The sequence below is a fragment of the Asterias amurensis genome, chromosome 16 (assembly GCF_032118995.1).
Source record: "Asterias amurensis chromosome 16, ASM3211899v1".
In the NCBI taxonomy this organism is placed as follows: domain Eukaryota; kingdom Metazoa; phylum Echinodermata; class Asteroidea; order Forcipulatida; family Asteriidae; genus Asterias; species Asterias amurensis.
Window position 1 is genome coordinate 14,523,357 of NC_092663.1, and position 18,256 is coordinate 14,541,612.

General features: G+C 39.4%; 1 protein-coding gene across 3 annotated transcripts in view; it reads right to left on the reverse strand.

Moving 5' to 3' along the window:
- LOC139948960 (integrin alpha-9-like) overlaps positions 1-18,256 on the reverse strand; it is a 50,101-nt gene that overhangs the window by 9,079 nt on the left and 22,766 nt on the right. For all 3 annotated transcript variants that reach the window (XM_071947342.1, XM_071947343.1, XM_071947344.1), the window contains 14 exons: positions 13,391-13,525; positions 12,768-12,860; positions 11,568-11,710; positions 10,289-10,426; positions 9,097-9,205; positions 8,582-8,676; positions 7,961-8,097; positions 7,276-7,433; positions 6,518-6,681; positions 5,558-5,707; positions 4,400-4,479; positions 2,813-2,957; positions 1,909-2,007; positions 1,436-1,605 (listed from right to left, as the gene is read on the reverse strand). In XM_071947342.1, the coding sequence (XP_071803443.1) occupies positions 1,436-1,605; positions 1,909-2,007; positions 2,813-2,957; positions 4,400-4,479; positions 5,558-5,707; positions 6,518-6,681; positions 7,276-7,433; positions 7,961-8,097; positions 8,582-8,676; positions 9,097-9,205; positions 10,289-10,426; positions 11,568-11,710; positions 12,768-12,860; positions 13,391-13,525 (1,816 nt within the window). The remainder of the gene's footprint in view (positions 1-1,435; positions 1,606-1,908; positions 2,008-2,812; positions 2,958-4,399; positions 4,480-5,557; positions 5,708-6,517; positions 6,682-7,275; positions 7,434-7,960; positions 8,098-8,581; positions 8,677-9,096; positions 9,206-10,288; positions 10,427-11,567; positions 11,711-12,767; positions 12,861-13,390; positions 13,526-18,256) is intronic.

Consider the following 18,256-nt stretch of genomic DNA (forward strand, 5'->3'; position numbering starts at 1 on the left):
TCACAGATAAAACTGATCCATCCGTTCAACTTGATGAATGCTACCAAACAACAATACACGGACCTCCGAAATATGATCTTGGCATTGTGGCTTTACCCACCACAATGAAGCAATACCCATTGTCCAATAAAGTTGAAGTTCTTTGTAAAAATAAATACATTCGGAAGTTTGTGGCGGGAAGGAAGAGATCAAGTACTTCCTGTGAGGTCATCTGAAGACTTTGACCTCCAGGGATAATCGAGGGTCATCTTTCAATAATTGGATTTTGTGGTATCTACGGCACAGATTTGAGTCATTGTTGCATGACTAAATTTATCAGAAAGGTTAAATTTTGGTCATGCTATAGATCACTCAAACACTTGTATCAAATGCGACAATCTAAACTAACAATAGTGATTTAAACGCTATTTTCTATAACTTTTCTAACTTTTAACAGTATTTCAAACAAACAAATTTGTATGGTATGAACTTTAGAATCAGTGAGCTTTCAGAGGGAAATATATTTTTGGAGGATTGGTACTGGGTATGAACTTTTGAATCAGTGAGCTTTCAGATGGAAATATTTCTCTGGAGGATTAGTGCTGATAGGAACTTTAGAATCAGTGAGCTTTCAGATGGAAATATTTCTCTGGAGGATTGGTACTGGTATAACTTTAGAATCAGTGAGCTTTCAGATGGAAATATTTCTCTGGTGGATTGGTACTGGTATGAACTTTAGAATCAGTGAGCTTTCCAATGGAAATATTTCTCTGGAGGATTGGTACTGGTATAACTTTAGAATCAGTGAGCTATCAGATGGAAGTATTTCTCTGTAGGATTGGTACTGGTACAACTTTAGAATCAGTGAGCTTTCAGATGGAAATATTTCTCTGTAGGATTGGTACTGGTATGACTTTAGAATCAGCGAGCTTTCAGATGGAAATATTTCTCTGTAGGATTGGTACTGGTATGAACTTTAGAATCAGTGAGCTTTCAGAGGGAAATATTTCTCTTAAAGATTGGTACTGGTATGACTTTAGAATCATTGAGCTTTCAGAGGGGAATATTTCTCTGGAGGATTGGTACTGGTATAACTTTAGAATCAGTGAGCTTTCATATGGAAATATTTCTCTTGATGATTGATACTGGTATGAACTTTAACATCAGTGAGCAACCAGAGGGAAAAATATTTCTCTGGAGGATTGGTACTGGTGTCAACTTTAAAATCAGTGAGCTTTGTGAGAGAATTATTTCTCTGGAGGATTGGAACTGGTATGAAGTTTAAAATCAGTGAGCTTTCAGATGGGAGATGTTTCTCTGGAAGATTGGTACTGGTATGAACTTTAAAATCAGTGAGCTTTTTTTTTTTTATGAAAATGGACCCACAGCTTCGAAATGCAGTTTGCTCTTCCGCTCAGCCCTGGCACATCACTTCAAACATTGGTTCTTAACTCACCCTGATATTGTAACGTCCGCCTCGATCTTCACCGGTAGGTTCATCACAAGAGTGTTATCCGCTAATGTACTGTTTGCCTCACTACTAGACGTCTTGGCCATGACCTCGATCTCCACATTCTGGATCTCAAGGGTCAAGGAGGGAATGAAGAGCTTGACCATAAAAGATCTCTGCGGAAACAAACAACAATGAAGAAATCCTCCAAGATTAAAACTCTCACGACAAAAATCCCGACACCATAACAAAACTGAGCAAAAGAAAAAAGCTCCTTCCAAGAATGTTTAGAAGACAAAAATCGCGAAACCAAAACAAAACTGAAATATCGAGTGGTTTAATTGCATGTCTCTGAGGGGAAAAAAAAACCAAAAAAAAACTAGAATAAAAATCTCACATCCTTCAAGGATTTTTAGTGGACAAAAACCTAAAAACCAAAACAGAACCGACAAATCGAGGGGCGTTATAGCATGTCTCACCTTTCTGTATGCCTTCATGGGGTTGTCAACGTCGCAAAGCACTGTCGACGTTCTGTTTAGACCCTTTTCTGGTCGACACACTACCACACCACCGCTCCTCTGTGAGGAAAAACATGAACAGGATTGCAGATTATAAAAAAATGCTTGAATAAAAAGGAAACACTTCGCAAAAAGTAATCTCTGGCTGTGCTCCATGACATGGCTTAGATGTGGCTGGCTCCCAAACGGTGCCTCAATAATAGACCTGTGAGTGGACTCTTAACAAATATAGCTGAAACAATACATGATGTAAAGAAAGAGCGTGTAACACTTGTCACGCATTAACCCTGGTCGAATTGGGGCACTCCATTAATCCAGTAGCTTAGGCTTATCTCACATTATTGTAGTTGTACATTATTATTGCCAAGCATACGTATCAGGGACACAAAAAATAATAAATAATGGGAAAAAAAAAAAAGGAAATAAAAAATCGGCCTGATCAATAAAAAAGCGGATATCTGCTTAAAAGTGGAGATTTCACAGGCCTACAATTAACAACCCTGTAGCTCGACCACGTTGAAGCTGCATCCTTCACCATTTAGCTTCTTAGTCTCTTAAATTATTATTTAGGATTGTAAGTTTGAATCTGAAAAGCTAAATGATTGTAAAGTTCATACCAGTACCAATCCAGATGGAGAAATATTTCTGTTTGAAAGCTCACCGAATCTTAAGTACAGTACCAATCCCCCAAAAAACTATCGACTAAGAACCAATTTACTCTTCCCAAAAAACAGTGATTTTGCATTTTCCTTAAGGTGACACACTCAGTAGTCTGGAGTCCTTCTTTGGGACAGCACTGAAACAGTTATGATCAGCGGGGGGATCTGACTATAAGGTCAACGAACCCACAGGTCAATGAACCCACCTGGTCACTTTCAACTCTGACGAATGTGATGTCCATGGGATGCGTAACGATGACCTGGGTCAAATGGGCTTCCTCTCCGTGATTGGTCAGATCGATGTGAATGTATACGTTCTCTTCGTTACCGTAGGGAATGTACGGAGTCCCTCTAACAAGACAAGAATATCGACCAATGGTAAAAGTCAAGGAAAGATATAAGGAGAATACACAAACATTTATCCAATTAATTTTCTACTTTTTGTTAAAGATGCTATGTCAGATTTTTTGGCCCAAACATTTTTTGAGTGAATGGTATATTTCAAAGAGTAGTTGGTTTTACCAGTAGTTTGTGTAGCTTTGTACATTGAAGAAACTTGAATAAATTTCCCCCTGGAAAAAAAAAAAAAAAAAAAAAATGTATTTCAAAGAGTAGCACCCGCTCTAACGAAAAAAAGTTTAATTTTTTGCTTTTAATGGTCAGGAACCATGTCAAAAATTTAAAACGTTTCTTATAAAACACATAAGAATTGGTCACGTGATATATTGTCGGGATCCCGACAAAAACTAATTTTGAGCACTTTATTTTACTGCTACTATGTAATAATTGGCGGACTTTTTCGAGCAAGGGCTCAAATGAAAGCTTGTAACTTTCTCGACCCCAATCAAAATACCTATTGAATTTTAAATTAGAACTTTTGGGTCAAATCGGCCAAAAATCTGACATAGCATCTTTAAGGTTTAACATGCTACTTGAAACTATGTACACTAAAGTAAGTAAAGTTCGCTGTGACACCATGTAAAATCTCTTTGTGTGAGTAGTTGTGGCTCTGAGAAGAGCCTGTATGTACTACTCAACATTTCAGTCTGTGTGCTTTGACCGTCTTCTGGAGAAAGCACAGATCGAAACATCAAGCAACACAAACCGGCTCATCCATCAGAGCCACCGTTACTCACAACAAGATTTTGACATGTCACTACAAACCTTACTCACACAGGGGAGAGAGAGTCATTACTATTGAACAAGTCTGAAACTGGGATACAAATTCAAAGGTATGTTGAAATGATGCCATTTTTACCGTTTGGTAACCCCTGGGGTTATAGATTCCAAGGAGCTTTTGGAAACAGTATCCAAAGCACCAGAGAAGTAGACCAATGAGCAGGGTTTCTTTGTTTGTGGAAACAAATATAGTCTGAATTTCTTCACCAGGCCGACATAAAAAGTCTGAATTCAGCCAAAAGTCTCAACAATCTCATCCCTGCTCACATGTTCCACCATTCATAGCCTGAAGTCTCATCTATGTACGTGTATTGTTTCAAATGAAATTGTTTATCATTCAGTTGTAACATTGATATTTTCACACTTTTGATTTTGTTCATATTTATCAATCAAAAAATAAGGCTCCAACCTCTAGGCTTTAAAAAATACTAGCTCCACTTCTGCCGTTGATGGCGTGCGTCTAAATGAAAATTTACTGATGTAATGTAGGGCAACGTCATTTTAGGTTTTCAAATTAATTTGAACACTTAGTGCTGGCAAAGGACCCTGGAAGAATCTTTATACTTATCGTATTATTTCCGAGGAGCATTACAGAAAACAATTTTGTTTCTAACCTTGCCAGATCTATCCTTCCTTTTAACTGCAGGTCCGTCTCACAGATCGAGTCATCACCACAGTTGTAGATAAATCCAACCTTATAAAGAAACACAAAACTGAAACGTTAGGGAACATTTTGTCCTTTAACCTTGTCCTTAACCCTGCACAATACGCCTCTTTGAGATATGGCGGACACAATGCTACAATACTATAAGGTTTGGGTAAATTGATGAGTATACACTCAAACCAAACAGTACACTCCTATCCACCTGCCATACCTCAGAAAGGATTATTACACCCTAATAGCTCAAATATCACCAAAAAAATTGTATTATTTGTATACTCGATTAGATTTCTTCTCTTGTCCCTTTAAAAATTAAACGCTAGTGAAACTAACATTGGATTTGATTTTCAGTCCCCACCTGATTGGAGTTTTCATCCCACATCTAAAACTTGAAATTTCTTCTCGTTTTCTATTCATCCAGTTCCTGGCGCTAATGCGCCGTATTTTTTACCGCGTGAGGGAGCTCTCAAATGTATTTGTATCACTTGTTTGTTTGTTTGTTTGTTTTTTTATTTCCAAATATCACAATAAATAATCATGAAACATACAAGAAATAAGAACAACAAGTGATAAGAGGAGGGCACCAGGAAAAAGCCTAGGCTTGTACAGAGCCTGGACCCTTTATAATGTAAATTAATAGGTTTTAGTTTATAACAATAACAATATTGATTATTGAAATTAAGGTACGGTGAAAGGTATAGTGCAAACAGCAAAAATAACACAATGATTGTTTGTAATTAAACTGTTTTGAAAAAATTTGTTTGCTATGCAGCCATAAATACATATTGAGAGTTGATAACAAAAAGGAAAATTAACAGAACATTATTTAGGAAATTACAAAACTTCCGGGTGTACACTCATTCATACCCAAAACAGTTATTAAAGAATGGAACACATCACCACCACGGACATCATATTCACCACAGAAAATAACACCTTTAAAGGAGCCATTAAAGCAACTTTAAAAAAAAACGGCGCAACAAAAGTGACAGTAACGCCTATTGTACCCCAGAAGTGATAAAAATACTATTAAGAGCGCCCTCAAGCGGTCAAAAATAAGGCTCATTGTGCTATTGGATGTGAAATAAACAAACAGTGTTTCAAACTTTACCTGTTCTACAATAGTATTAGGTGAATACATATCCAGTACGGGACAGAACCCGGTGCACGACGTGAGCGGCGGACCGACAGAGTTCTCCGTCGTTCTGATGTCAAAGTTCATTCTGAACGGGAGAGGGCTTAGGAAGTCTTTCATGTTGGACTAGACGATTGGAAAAAAAAAAAATCAAATCAAATATAATATAAATGAAATTCCTGGACCAAAAACTCAAATTTTTTGAGATGTACAAATGGTACCAATGACAAGGATCATACCTGAGTTTATGAAAGCGAATGTTGTAAAGGCACTGGACACTATTGGCAATTACTCAAAATAATTATTAGCATAAAACCTTTTTTGGGTAACAAGTAATGGGGAGCTGTTGATGGTATAAAACATTGTGAGAAACGACTCCCTCTGCAGTGACATAGTTTTTCGATAAAGAAGTTATTTTCCCCGAATTTGATTTTGCGACCTCAGATTTAGAATTTGAGGTCTCGAAATCAAGCATATGAAAGCACACAACTTCGTGTGCCACGGGTGTTTTTTCTTTCATTATTATCTCGCAACTTCGACGACCAATTGAGTTCAAATTTTCACAAGTTTGAGATACACAATCACCAAAAGTTTAAAGGCACAGGACACCTTTGGTAATTGTAAAAGACTGAGTACTCTCGCTTGGTGTACCCCAACATATGCATAAAATAACAAATCTGTGAAAATGAAAGAAAGAACAAACATCCTTGGTGCACAAATTTTTATGTTTTCAGAGGCCTAATCACAGGCTTCAGGCCTCAAGCCTTTAGATATTTGAGTGAGAAATTACTTCAAAGGAAGTCGTTTCTCACACGATTTGATACTATCAACAGCTCTGCATTGCAGTTTACCAAGTAAGTTTTTATGCTAAGAATTATTTTGAGTAATTACAAATAGTGTCCAGGGCCTTTAAAAAAACTACTTGTTCCCACTTACATAGATGTGTGCCTCGTATTCTTTGCAGGAAAGTATTCCGACCTTCAGAGAAGCCATTCTTTCAATTCTTCCACCTCTACGGATTCCATTTTCGACCAACGTGAGACGTCCAGGTAGTCCAGTCTGCGTCTTGAAGTAATCAACCTCAAGTGTGTAGTTGATGGCTGGAGGAGACAAGATACCAGACAAGGGCCCCATTTAATAAAGCTGTTTAGCAGAAAATGCTGCTTGGCAAATATCTTTACTAGGCAAAAATTGAGTGGGGCACCAGCCATAATAATGCAAACTAAGTGTAATTGTGGCTGGTGACCTGTTTCTGCTAAGCAATACTATTCTGTGTTTACAGGCTTTATAAAATTAGGCCCAGATAGCTTATAGAATCTTGCTATGGAAGTCATTAGCTATGGCTATGGCTGCTTCAATGCAAAGGTGTTTTCTTTAGTACAGTCTCTCAGCGGCTAACAAAAATAGCCAAATTTGTTTAACACAGACGAATCCTTAAGCCCGGTTCATACGCCCAGATTTCTGACGGTTGGTTTCCGAGTTAATTATGCTGCGGGTGGCAAGAGATACATAGGGTTGGTACCTGCTTTTGTCTCGCTAAACATGGATGGCTTCGACAATCTTGTGAAAACACCTAACATGTTTTTTTATTCTGAGCAGGTAGACACACTGTTCGGCAGAAGCTTTCCACAAGTGACTTTTAATTGCATCTGACAGACTTTTAAAACAAAATGTTACAACCGTGACTGGCTTACCTATACTCTGTGGGAGCGCCTCCCCATTGTATATGAAGCAGGCTTCCACTCTGACGCAGGGTACCAGTTTACCTTGGTGCAGGCACTCTGTGCGGTTCAGGTCAATCGGTGTGCTGTGCACGACGATCGATGCCAGCATACGGATTACAGGCTTACTCCTGTTTACAATAGAAAACAAAAAAGCGGGCAAAACATTAATAATGACCTTTTCGATAAACATTTCTCATGCTGCCACCATCTTTGAATTGTTCAATCATGAATGCTGATTATCAATTTCACGAAAAGGAACCAGATTATTTTTCTGTTCCAGCCTTAGGATATTTCAAAATTAGTGGCTATGGCTTGGTCATCAAGCCAACAAGCATTGAAGACTAAGAGTCCCTAAGCAACGGACGTAGTCATAGCTGCCAATTTGACAAAATCTCTTTTTTTCTATTTTTGAAATACCACTTATATCGGTCACAAGGCTGGACAGCCACTTCAAGGTGAGGGCTATACCTGGCTGATTTGGGCTGTTTTCCATTCCTGCGAATGCGTATGCGATACGAAATTGAGGTCACAGCTCCGTTTTCGCTGCAAATATTTCAAAGGAGTTGAACACAGCTCAACTCTTTCGCATTATTAGTTGCATTTGCAGGAAGTATGAACCGGGAAAAATGTAATGAAAATGTCACTTAGTACTCACAGGAAGAGTAACGCCTTGTTACTCTGATGAGCTCCTACTACCAAATCCGGGTAGCCGTTACCGTCCATGTCCATTCCCCCTGATATGGAACTGCCGAAGGAAGCTAGAGGAACGCTGAAGGACTTCCCGGAGATCCTCTGTGGGAAAATGAGGGGGTCAATCAAAGGTCAAATGAAGGAAACTTTAGAGAAATTCTGAAGGACTTCCCTGGAAATCCTCTCAAATGAAAAGGAATGATCAATCATATTTCAAACAAACAAAATATTGTGTTTTTATGTGAATTGCCAAATAAATATAAATAATAATAATAATCAATGAAGGAAACTTAAGGGAAGCTAAAGAAAATCCTCTCACATGAAAAAGGGTCAATCAAAAAGGTTAAAAAAAGGAAACTTAGAGAAAGGACTTCCCTGGAAATGCTCTCAGAGGGAAAAGAGTCAATCAAAGGTCAAGTGAAGGAAACTTTAGAGGAATGCCGAAGACTTCCTGGACTAGACAGGAGAAATACAGGGTCCGAAGGAACATGTACCGGGGGAAAGGAAGACTGTGAATACAGAGCAAGCTATCCACATGGGGGGGGGGAGGGTTGTGAACCGGGGGATAAAAGAGCTAAAACCTCACCTGAGCAGGTGTTGTCTTAAGTCCTGTCATTGATCCATGGTAGATGTACACAGCACCAGCCAGTCCATCTTCATAAGGTGCACCGACAGCAATATCTGTCACCAAAGAGACGCAAGCTTTTATATTTCATTTCATTTCATTTATTCTGGTTTTGAAGCCAAGGACTCTTAGAGAAAGCGAACTTAATCACTGTACTAGCCAAGAACCCCAAGGAGAGAAGACAAGGAAGGAAGTTTCAGTGTTAGACACATGTAAGATGTTGGAGGAAAGCCCCATTCCATGGAAAACCCATGCCGTCAAGTAGGGGCTTAAAACCCAATGCACATACATGTATAGCGCCCTGGCGTGATTCTAACCGGGGTCCAAGAGGTGGAAGGCGAGGAAAGATACGAACACGTCAACTCGACCACCTGGGCTTAAAATTTAGTAAATTTTCAGAAAAAATTTTTATATCAACCATAAACATGCAGTTGTCAGTTCCTATGTATTTTTGTTTTTCATTGACGTCAACTCACCATTGTATCGGTCCATGTTGAGATCGCCGGCGTCTACGATGACCGATCCGAATCTTGCATTCACAGAGTTCGACCCCATCAGCATTTCTGGTAACTTCCGCATTATGCCCTAGCAGAGAAAAGCAAACAAGATATAACTTAAGAAGAAACTATAAATAAATAGTAAACTTGCGAGTACAACCTTGTGTAAATCTCTTAGGGTGAGTGTTGGCTCTGAAAAGAGCAGGTTGGGTCTCGACGTTTCGAACAGTATACTCTGCTCGCCTTCAGGAGAGAGATATAACTTTGCTTTGGGGTTGAACGAAGACAAATTTACTAAAGTGGGATTTGAACCAATGCCTTCCGGATAACCTGCTGATGCTCCACCATTACAACTAAGCTATCTAGTCCTTACGTTGACAGTCTCCCTATTTTGTCAGTATGTTTGTTCGGGGGTGCCAGTCAGAAGCCATTCAAACTGTAACTGCCATATAGCCAGGGATCACACCCAAGTTTATGATACAACCTGGGAAGCGGCAGCCAGGGGATCCTCTTAAGGGGATGCATACTTAAGATGTAACTTTTCACAGCAAAAAACTTAAAATCACAGTGGATGATATTGAATGGTCACACAGTAGGAGGGGTAAATATTCTATATAAATATTACATTTAAAATGGACATCACATACAAACTATAACATAATTCTCTAGCCTATAGCAATATAGCGATTTAGACATAGCCAGAAAGTGATCTAACCGTAGCCAGATAGTGGTCTACATAGCTGATAGCCAGATAGTCATGAAGCTGTAGCCAGATAGTGATCTAGCCTTAGCCAGATAGTCATGAAGCTGTAGCCAGATAGTGATCTAGCTATAGCCAGATAGTGATCTAGCTGTAGCCAGATAGTGATCTAGCCGTAGCCAGATAGTCATGAAGCTGTAGCCAGATAGTCATGAAGCTGTAGCCAGATAGTGATCTAGCCTTAGCCAGATAGTGATCTAGCTGTAGCCAGATAGTCATGAAGCTGTAGCCAGATAGTGATCTAGCCGTAGCCAGATAGTGATCTAGCTGTAGCCAGATAGTGATCTAGCTGTAGCCAGATAGTCAGAAGCTGTAGCCAGATAGTCATGAAGCTGTAGCCAGATAGTGATCTAGCCTTAGCCAGATAGTCATGAATCTGTAGCCAGATAGTCTTGGGCCGTAGCTACTTACATTGCCACCATTTATATAAATGTACACTCTTCCTTCGTCTTCCACATCAGAAAAGAGAGGTGCTCCTACTAGTAAATCTGTGAGTCCATCGTGATTGAGATCAACACCTTTGACTGCCGCACCAAAGTAAGTTCCCATCTAAAAAGTAATGAATAACATTCAGACTTTGTTTAAATGATCAAATTATTCCATCGGGGATAAACTGTGGCACCTCTGTTAAAGGAACGTTACAGAATTGGTAAGAAACATAAATCATGAAGATCACATGTTTCGTGAAACTTACACGGTCTAATGATGATGATATAAATATTTCTGTTTAAAATGTCAAATTTGATGAGAAATAAATAATCTGACTTCGCGTTTGGAGTTTATCGCTCAGTGAGCATTTTATTCATTTTTATTTTGGCATCGATGCCGCAATGCAAATTTATAATCGGTTTTTCACTATTTTCTCATGACCACGATGGCCGTTTGATCTAAAACTTCTACAGGTTTGTCAGTTTTTGTATATGATGGATTTCATAAAGTGCTAACACTGTCAGCAACTGTTTTGTTAGCAAAAACCAATTCTGTAATGTTCCTTTAATAATGAGAGTTAATCCAGGGCGATCTCAGGGTCTTGAAGTTGAGAAACATGGAATGCAGAGAATATTGGAGGTTCGAATCCAACCATAGACGCAAGTGTATTCCTGAATTCCCATATTCTAATTTTGTGTTCCGCCGCAAAAAAAGGAGTTCTGGGTTCGAGTCCCAGTTGGGATGCCTGCAGATTTGCAAATTCTGGATGGGGTTCTCTGTACGTTTTCTGGACAACAACTTGTAAGAAATAAGTAGAGAGTTACTCAATTCTAATACTGATTTCAGCCGCTAACAAATGTTGTAAGTTTGAGTCTCATGCACACAGGATTCATGAAAAATAATCTGTCCATTCAGATCAGTGTGCTCTGCACATCGAAAAAAAAAAAGCTCTTATCATCATTCAATGCCGAGTCACACTGCAGCGATAACGAAATCGATAACGATCATGACGCAAAGAGAACACATTCTATTGGTTGAATTGCTCCACGCAGCATAAGCACCGCTCATTCAACCAATAGAATGCGTTCTCTTTGCGTCGTTATGGTTATCATTCTCGTTATCGTTGCAGTGGGACCATGCCTTAAGCGGTTGCAACCAAGACAAAACGTCGGAAAGTGCAGTCTCTGCAGTACCAACTCTCTCTCTTCTTCAACCAAAAAAGCAAGGCTTCAAATTTTGTGTAACGAGTAGAATGATTTACCGATTCTCCATTGAGTTGGGTGAGCAGGGTGAAGTCTGTCAGGTCGTAAATGTAGACTCTACCCCGCTGGTATGCCCGGGGTGCCCCCGTCACGCCCTGCGTCGTGATCCTTGAGATGAAATGACCCGAGGAGACTGAATAACCTTTACGGGGTTAAAGGAAACAAACCATTGTTAAAAAATATTAGACAGTGATGGGTGCTGATGATCTTTGCTTTGAAGGCTAGTCCTTGTCATTGCATAACTTATGTTAACGTTTCAGTAAACTGCACAACTTTTCTTTTCTTTTTTTCAGGGGGGGGGGATTTTGCAACTAACTTTTTTCATCATTCCTTTATTTTTTTTAATTAATTTTTCTGAATGAGTGTCTAGGGCACAATGGTTCCAAGATTTGCTCATCCTGGAGGTTGCTATACAAAAGCTTGCCCGAACCAGTCGATGTGTATAGTCTGAGGAATTAAAATGTAAGGGGTATTATGTAAGCGAGTCATTGAACCAGACGTGATTGAAATCTAACTCGCAAATGGCTTATTACAGTACCCGTTCCTCATTTAGGAAAGAAATTATATAGCACATCCATTAATCTGTTTTCATAAAATATCATGCTTTAACTATAATTGTGTATTTTTTTAGTGACAATGTAGTATGGCATGTATTTTTACGATTACGATGTCGCATCCTGTCAGTTTGTTTAATGTTCAAGGCTTTCAGAACAACCGTTTCCTGTCAGTGTTTAATGACTTCAACCAGTCAACTTTGACATACTTTTCATTTTCAATGGTTTGGTTTTATACTATACGTATCAACAGCTCTCTATTGCTTGTTACCCAGTAAGTTTTTATGCTAACAATCATTTTGAGTAATTACCAATTATAGACGATGTGTCCTCTGACGTCACTTGAAAACCATAACATGATTTGAAGGCATGCCGCCGGGCGAAAACCTTTGTGTTCTGGCAGTCAGCTAGAAAGTACATGCAATCTTACTATGACTACGCGTCTTTTTGCACTTGGACAGTGTTTTGTCAACAGAGGGCGGTTTGAATGTAAACAGAGGTCACATCGTCTATAGTGTCCAGTGACTTTAACACATGATGGGTACCCAATCCGAAACCACTGGGTGACAACACCGAAACTGATTGAAACGCCTTTTTACCCCAATTCAGGACTCTACTCTACACCCCAGATTAGTCATATCTTACCTATATAGCTCTCATCCTCTTCACCAGTAGGATACCATGTAGTAACGTCAGACATTTTCATTGTGTTTAGGCTGTCTATTGACACAACACTCCCTTTTAAAAAAATACAGAATCGGGAAGTTATTTGTGTTTATTGAGTAATTTTCAAGCGGCATATAAACAGTACAAATAGGACTACAAGGCCAAAATCCAACATTCCCCTACTCCGACATTACGATCATCTCAACAGTCTTTGCTTCCCTCAACTACAAGAGCTTCTTCCATTTTTTATGGTTAAAGATAATTTTCTTCACGCTTCACCATTTCTTTGGAATAGTCTTCCTGTGCATATTCACCAGGCTAGTTCTTTACACTGTTCTAAGTCTCTGTTAAAAACTCATTTGTCTGAAGCTGCTTAATTATTTGCAATCTACTTACTTGTATTGTATCTTCCACTCATTGTATAATTTATTGGTCTTTTTATGTGCCGAGGCTTTTGCATTAGGCTCTTTACAAAACTTTATTATTAATATTAAGATCAGACATTTCTCGGCAGTAATGAAATGATACTTAGTTACACGTAAAAAAAATACAACCGAAACATCAGGCTTGATAATTTGCGATGTGACGAAGGGTGTACTCACCTCTCCAAGCGAGGGAGCCAACTGCACCAACGAGCAACGTCTGACCATCTTCAGTGTAGTCCACACTGAAGCCCGCCTGGCACCACCCATGCCAGGCCACTCCCCTCCCGTTGGCGTCGGACTTAATTTGAACCTCTGAAAAAAAAAGAGATAAACTGCTTAATTATAAACAAAAAATTGCCAGGATTATATAAGAAAAAATCATTTTTAAAATATGGACGTATGGCTTAGCGCCCATGTATGTTCTGGCACATGCCATGCACGCAAATCCAAGCAACTAAAGTGATGTTGAATGTGAAGACATGTTTTAGGGCAACTTGTACAAAAGGCCCAAAGTGGCCGCAATAGGCCACAAGACTTGATCCACTTCCAAAATGTAATAGTCGTGTCCAGATTCAACAATGTTCACAACCCTCATGTTGCATTAGAATCAACACTTCTACAAACTAATTATGTTTTACTCACTTTTTTTCTTCTTTTTTTTGACTTTTTTTTTCTAAAAAGGGTTGAAAAAACAACTAGGCTATATTTCCTAGATTACCCCCGTCAATGCATCATCCATCCCCTCCAAAAAGAAGAAAAACAAACTAGTGTTCTGGGTCTGGGTCTACCCATGTTGTTCTAGAGGATGAAGCCCCCTGAAGCTCCTGGGTGTTACAATTCAGAGGTTTTACCAGCCTCTCTACATCACCACAAATGAAGAAGTATGTCTGAAGGATAAAGCCCCCTAAACCCCCTGGGCGTCACACACGTACATTCTAACATTTCAACAGCTTTACAAACTCTCTCAATCAGCACAAAAATAACTACTACATGTACATGTAGTTACTGGCATTATTATTTAGCCCTTGGAAAATAAAATAGAAATATTTTATCAAGTACAAAGGGTGACCTGCATATACACATGGTGTGGGCTTTACAATAAAAGACATTTCAGGCTATTATTTTGATCAACATTTTTCAGATTTTTCCAAGGGCAAATAAATTGGAAAACAGACTAAAGTAGGAAGAATATCATGCCTGTTAGTAAGGCAGTGGGTCTGGGTCTCTTCCACAATGGAGCCCCTGAACCTCCTGGGTGTTACAATTCAGAGGTTTTATAAAAGCCTCTCTCATCACCACAAATGAAGAACTACGGTATGGTCTCCCCTTGGTCTGAAGGATAAAGCTCCCCGGAACCTCCTGGCCGTCACACATGTAACATTTCACCAGCTTTTAACAAACTCTCTCTAAATCAGCACAACAAAATTACTCAAGTACGAGTAAAGGCAGTAGGTCTGGGTCTCTTTCACAAGAGAGCTGCCAACATTAGTATCTTGCAACAAGATAGGGAGATATTTAGAATAACATCCAACAGAATAGAGAAATGGCTTCCATCAGAGAGATTCTCAAATTTGTTTATAGGAACAGGGAACTTGTGCATAATCAGGTAGGGTGCAGCTCTTCCACAGTGTAGCCCCCTATGAACCTCCTGGGTGTTACAATTCAGAGGTTTATAAATACCAGCCTCTCTACATCACCACAAATGAAGAAGTACAGTGTATGTCTAAAGTATAAAGCCCCCGGATGCTCCTGGGCGTCACACACGTACATTGTAACATTTCAACAGCTTTACAAACTCTCTCTACATGTACATCAGCACCACAAAAAAAAAACTACTAGTAACAGGCATGATATTTTAGTCCTTGGAAAAAAGTAGGAACATTTTATCGAGTACAAAAGCTGACCTGCATATATGTACACATGGTGTGGGCTCCACAATAAAAGACATTTCAGGCTATTTGATCACAATTTGTCAGATTTTTCCAGGGGCAAATAAATCGGAAAACAGACTAAAGTACGAAGAGTATCATGCCTGCAGTAAGGCAGTGGGTCTGGGTCTCTTCCACAATGGAGCCCCTGAACCTCCTTGGTGTTACAATTCAGAGGTTTTAGCAGTCTCTCCCCAAGAATGAAAGCACCCCAAAAGTAAAGACCTATGGGAAGTCTACCTTGCCTCCTGGGTGTTACAATTCAGAGGTTTTAACAGTCTCTCTCCGTGAATAAAGCACCCAAAAATAAAAGACCTATGGGAAGTCTACCTTGCCTCCTGGGTGTTACAATTCAGAGGTTTTAACAGTCTCTCTCCGTGAATAAAGCACCCAAAAATAAAAGACCTATGGGAAGTCTACCTTGCCTCCTGGGTGTTACAATTCAGAGGTTTTAACAGTCTCTCTCCGTGAATAAAGCACCCAAAAATAAAAGACCTATGGGAAGTCTACCTTGCCTCCTGGGTGTTACAATTCAGAGGTTTTAACAGTCTCTCTCCGTGAATAAAGCACCCAAAAATAAAAGACCTATGGGAAGTCTACCTTGCCTCCTGGGTGTTACAATTCAGAGGTTTTAACAGTCTCTCTCCGTGAATAAAGCACCCAAAAATAAAAGACCTATGGGAAGTCTACCTTGCCTCCTGGGTGTTACAATTCAGAGGTTTTAACAGTCTCTCTCCGTGAATAAAGCACCCAAAAATAAAAGACCTATGGGAAGTCTACCTTGCCTCCTGGATGTTACAATTTGGAGGTTTTAACAGTCTCTCTCCGTGAATAAAGCACCCAAAAATAAAAGACCTATGGGACGTCTACCTTGACTCCTGCGTGTTACAATTCAGAGGTTTTAACAGTCTCTCTCCGTGAATAAAGCACCCAAAAATAAAAGACCTATGGGAAGTCTACCTTGCCTCCTGGGTGTTACAATTCGGAGGTTTTAACAGTCTCTCTCCGTGAATAAAGCACCCAAAAATAAAAGACCTATGGCAGTGTATGGGACGTCTACCTTGCCTCCTGCGTGTTACAATTCAGAGGTTTTAACAGTCTCTCTCCGTGAATAAAGCACCCAAAAATAAAAGACCTATGGGAAGTCTACCTTGCCTCATGGGTGTTACAATTCAGAGGTTTTAACAGTCTCTCTCCGTGAATGAAAGTACCCCCAAAGTAAAGACCTATGGGAAGTCTACCTTGCCTCCTGGGTGTAACAATTCAGAGGTTGTAACAGTCTCTCTCTGTGAATAAAGCACCCAAAAATAATAGACCTACGGGAAGTCTACCTTGCCTCCTGGGTCACGGGGTGTTACAATTGAGAGGTTCTAACAGTCTTTCTCCGTGAATGAAAGCACCCCAAAATAAAAGACCTACAATATGGGAAGTCTAACTTGTCTCCCCTGGTTCTAGAGGACAAAGCCCTCCAGGTTTGTTACATTTCAAACAATTTTTCAGGGACAGTGAGTCGGCAAATGACAGGCTGCGGGAAATCATAATTTTCGGATGACTACCATCCATCTATGATCTCGTAATAAATTTTCAAAAAGCATTGTCTCTTCACACATGATTGCTTCTAGCTTCCTTGTCTGGCTTATTTTAGTTTAATTCAGCGGCAGCAAAGTCTGCTCCCCAATTTCTGCTTCATAAAGCAACACATTCCCTCTTGCGCTATGATTTGTTGTCCTCATGAAAATTTTTTTTTTTTTTCATAAAGCATAAAAACACAGAAAGCGATGATTAATTTTTTCTGCTAAGCACAAAGTGCAATACATTCCTTTCAGCGCTGTGATGTACGCCAATTTTTTTTTCTCATACGTGTATGCAGACATGCAAAAAGTTCTGTAACTTCACAAAAAAGAGGCAATTAACAAATTTTTTGTGATTTTGCACGCATGTAGTATTTTTCAATTTTTAATGGTGAAACTACATGTAAGAATAACAAGAGGAAATCAGCTGATCAGGTTGCATTGCCTGATAATGGCTGTTTTTCATAAAGCTTTTACACTTAGAGAGTGATGGTTAGCAACTTTTTTCTGCTAAGCACAAATAAGCAGGGTTAACAATCAGTCATATACATGAATGTTATACAGTACAACATGTTTTGGCTGGGAAGCTTTTTCTGGTTAGCGATTTATTGTGCTGATAAAGTTTACTTGTTAAGGACGCAGAGCAGTAAAAATTAAATCAATGTTTCAAACTGAGCAAAAAGAAAACCTGTTTATGTCAACGAAATTAGCCTACTTTTCATCATGTTAACATCTGGCAATGGTTGATTAGTCATAGAGTTCCTGTGAAGAGTCCGACATCCACCCCCCCCCCCCCTCCTTTCCAAAAAATTTATAAATGTTTGAGTCATGTCAGTCTAGACGATAAACTAACTTGACATTCATGTCAGGGAGGGGGTGGGGTGGCTTCGCGAACCTTATGGTAAAGTGCAAACTTGTCTTTTTTCCCCTCGAGTTGGTGGGAGGGGGGGGGGGGGGCTGAGGATAGGATCCCAGCCTGTACATTCCAATAACTAATCTATACAGATGTAGACTGTAATGGCATCAAATTTGCTGGTCGTGTTTAAGTGGCAGAAACAGAGACAATTTTTTTGTTGATGAAACAATAAATTTTTTGTCATTAATTCACTCAAATGGAATCATCCATCTAAAGAAAAGAAATTCACAGATTAGGCCTAACAGTTTACTAAGGAAATCAAAGTGTGCTGAATCGGTTTTCAACTAGTGGTTTAATCCCAACGAGGCCTGGTTCTTGATAATTTTACCGAGACAAAGTCGAGGTAAATTATAAAGAACCAGGCCTCGGCGGGTTTAAACCACTAGTTGAAAACCGATTCAGCACACTTTGATTCCCATTCATAAATACCTTTTCGGTCAAAAACATCAACACATTTTGGTCGAAAAGTAAAAAAAAATGCAAAAATTATAATTGTTCAATGATTTCTTTCAACACAACACCCCTCAAGCTTTGAAATGGTAAAGCCCTCTGCCGCCCTCGGGTAAACAACTCTTTATAATGGAATGCTGTGCGCGTCGCGCGTATCGCGTGATGTTGCACAACTGTA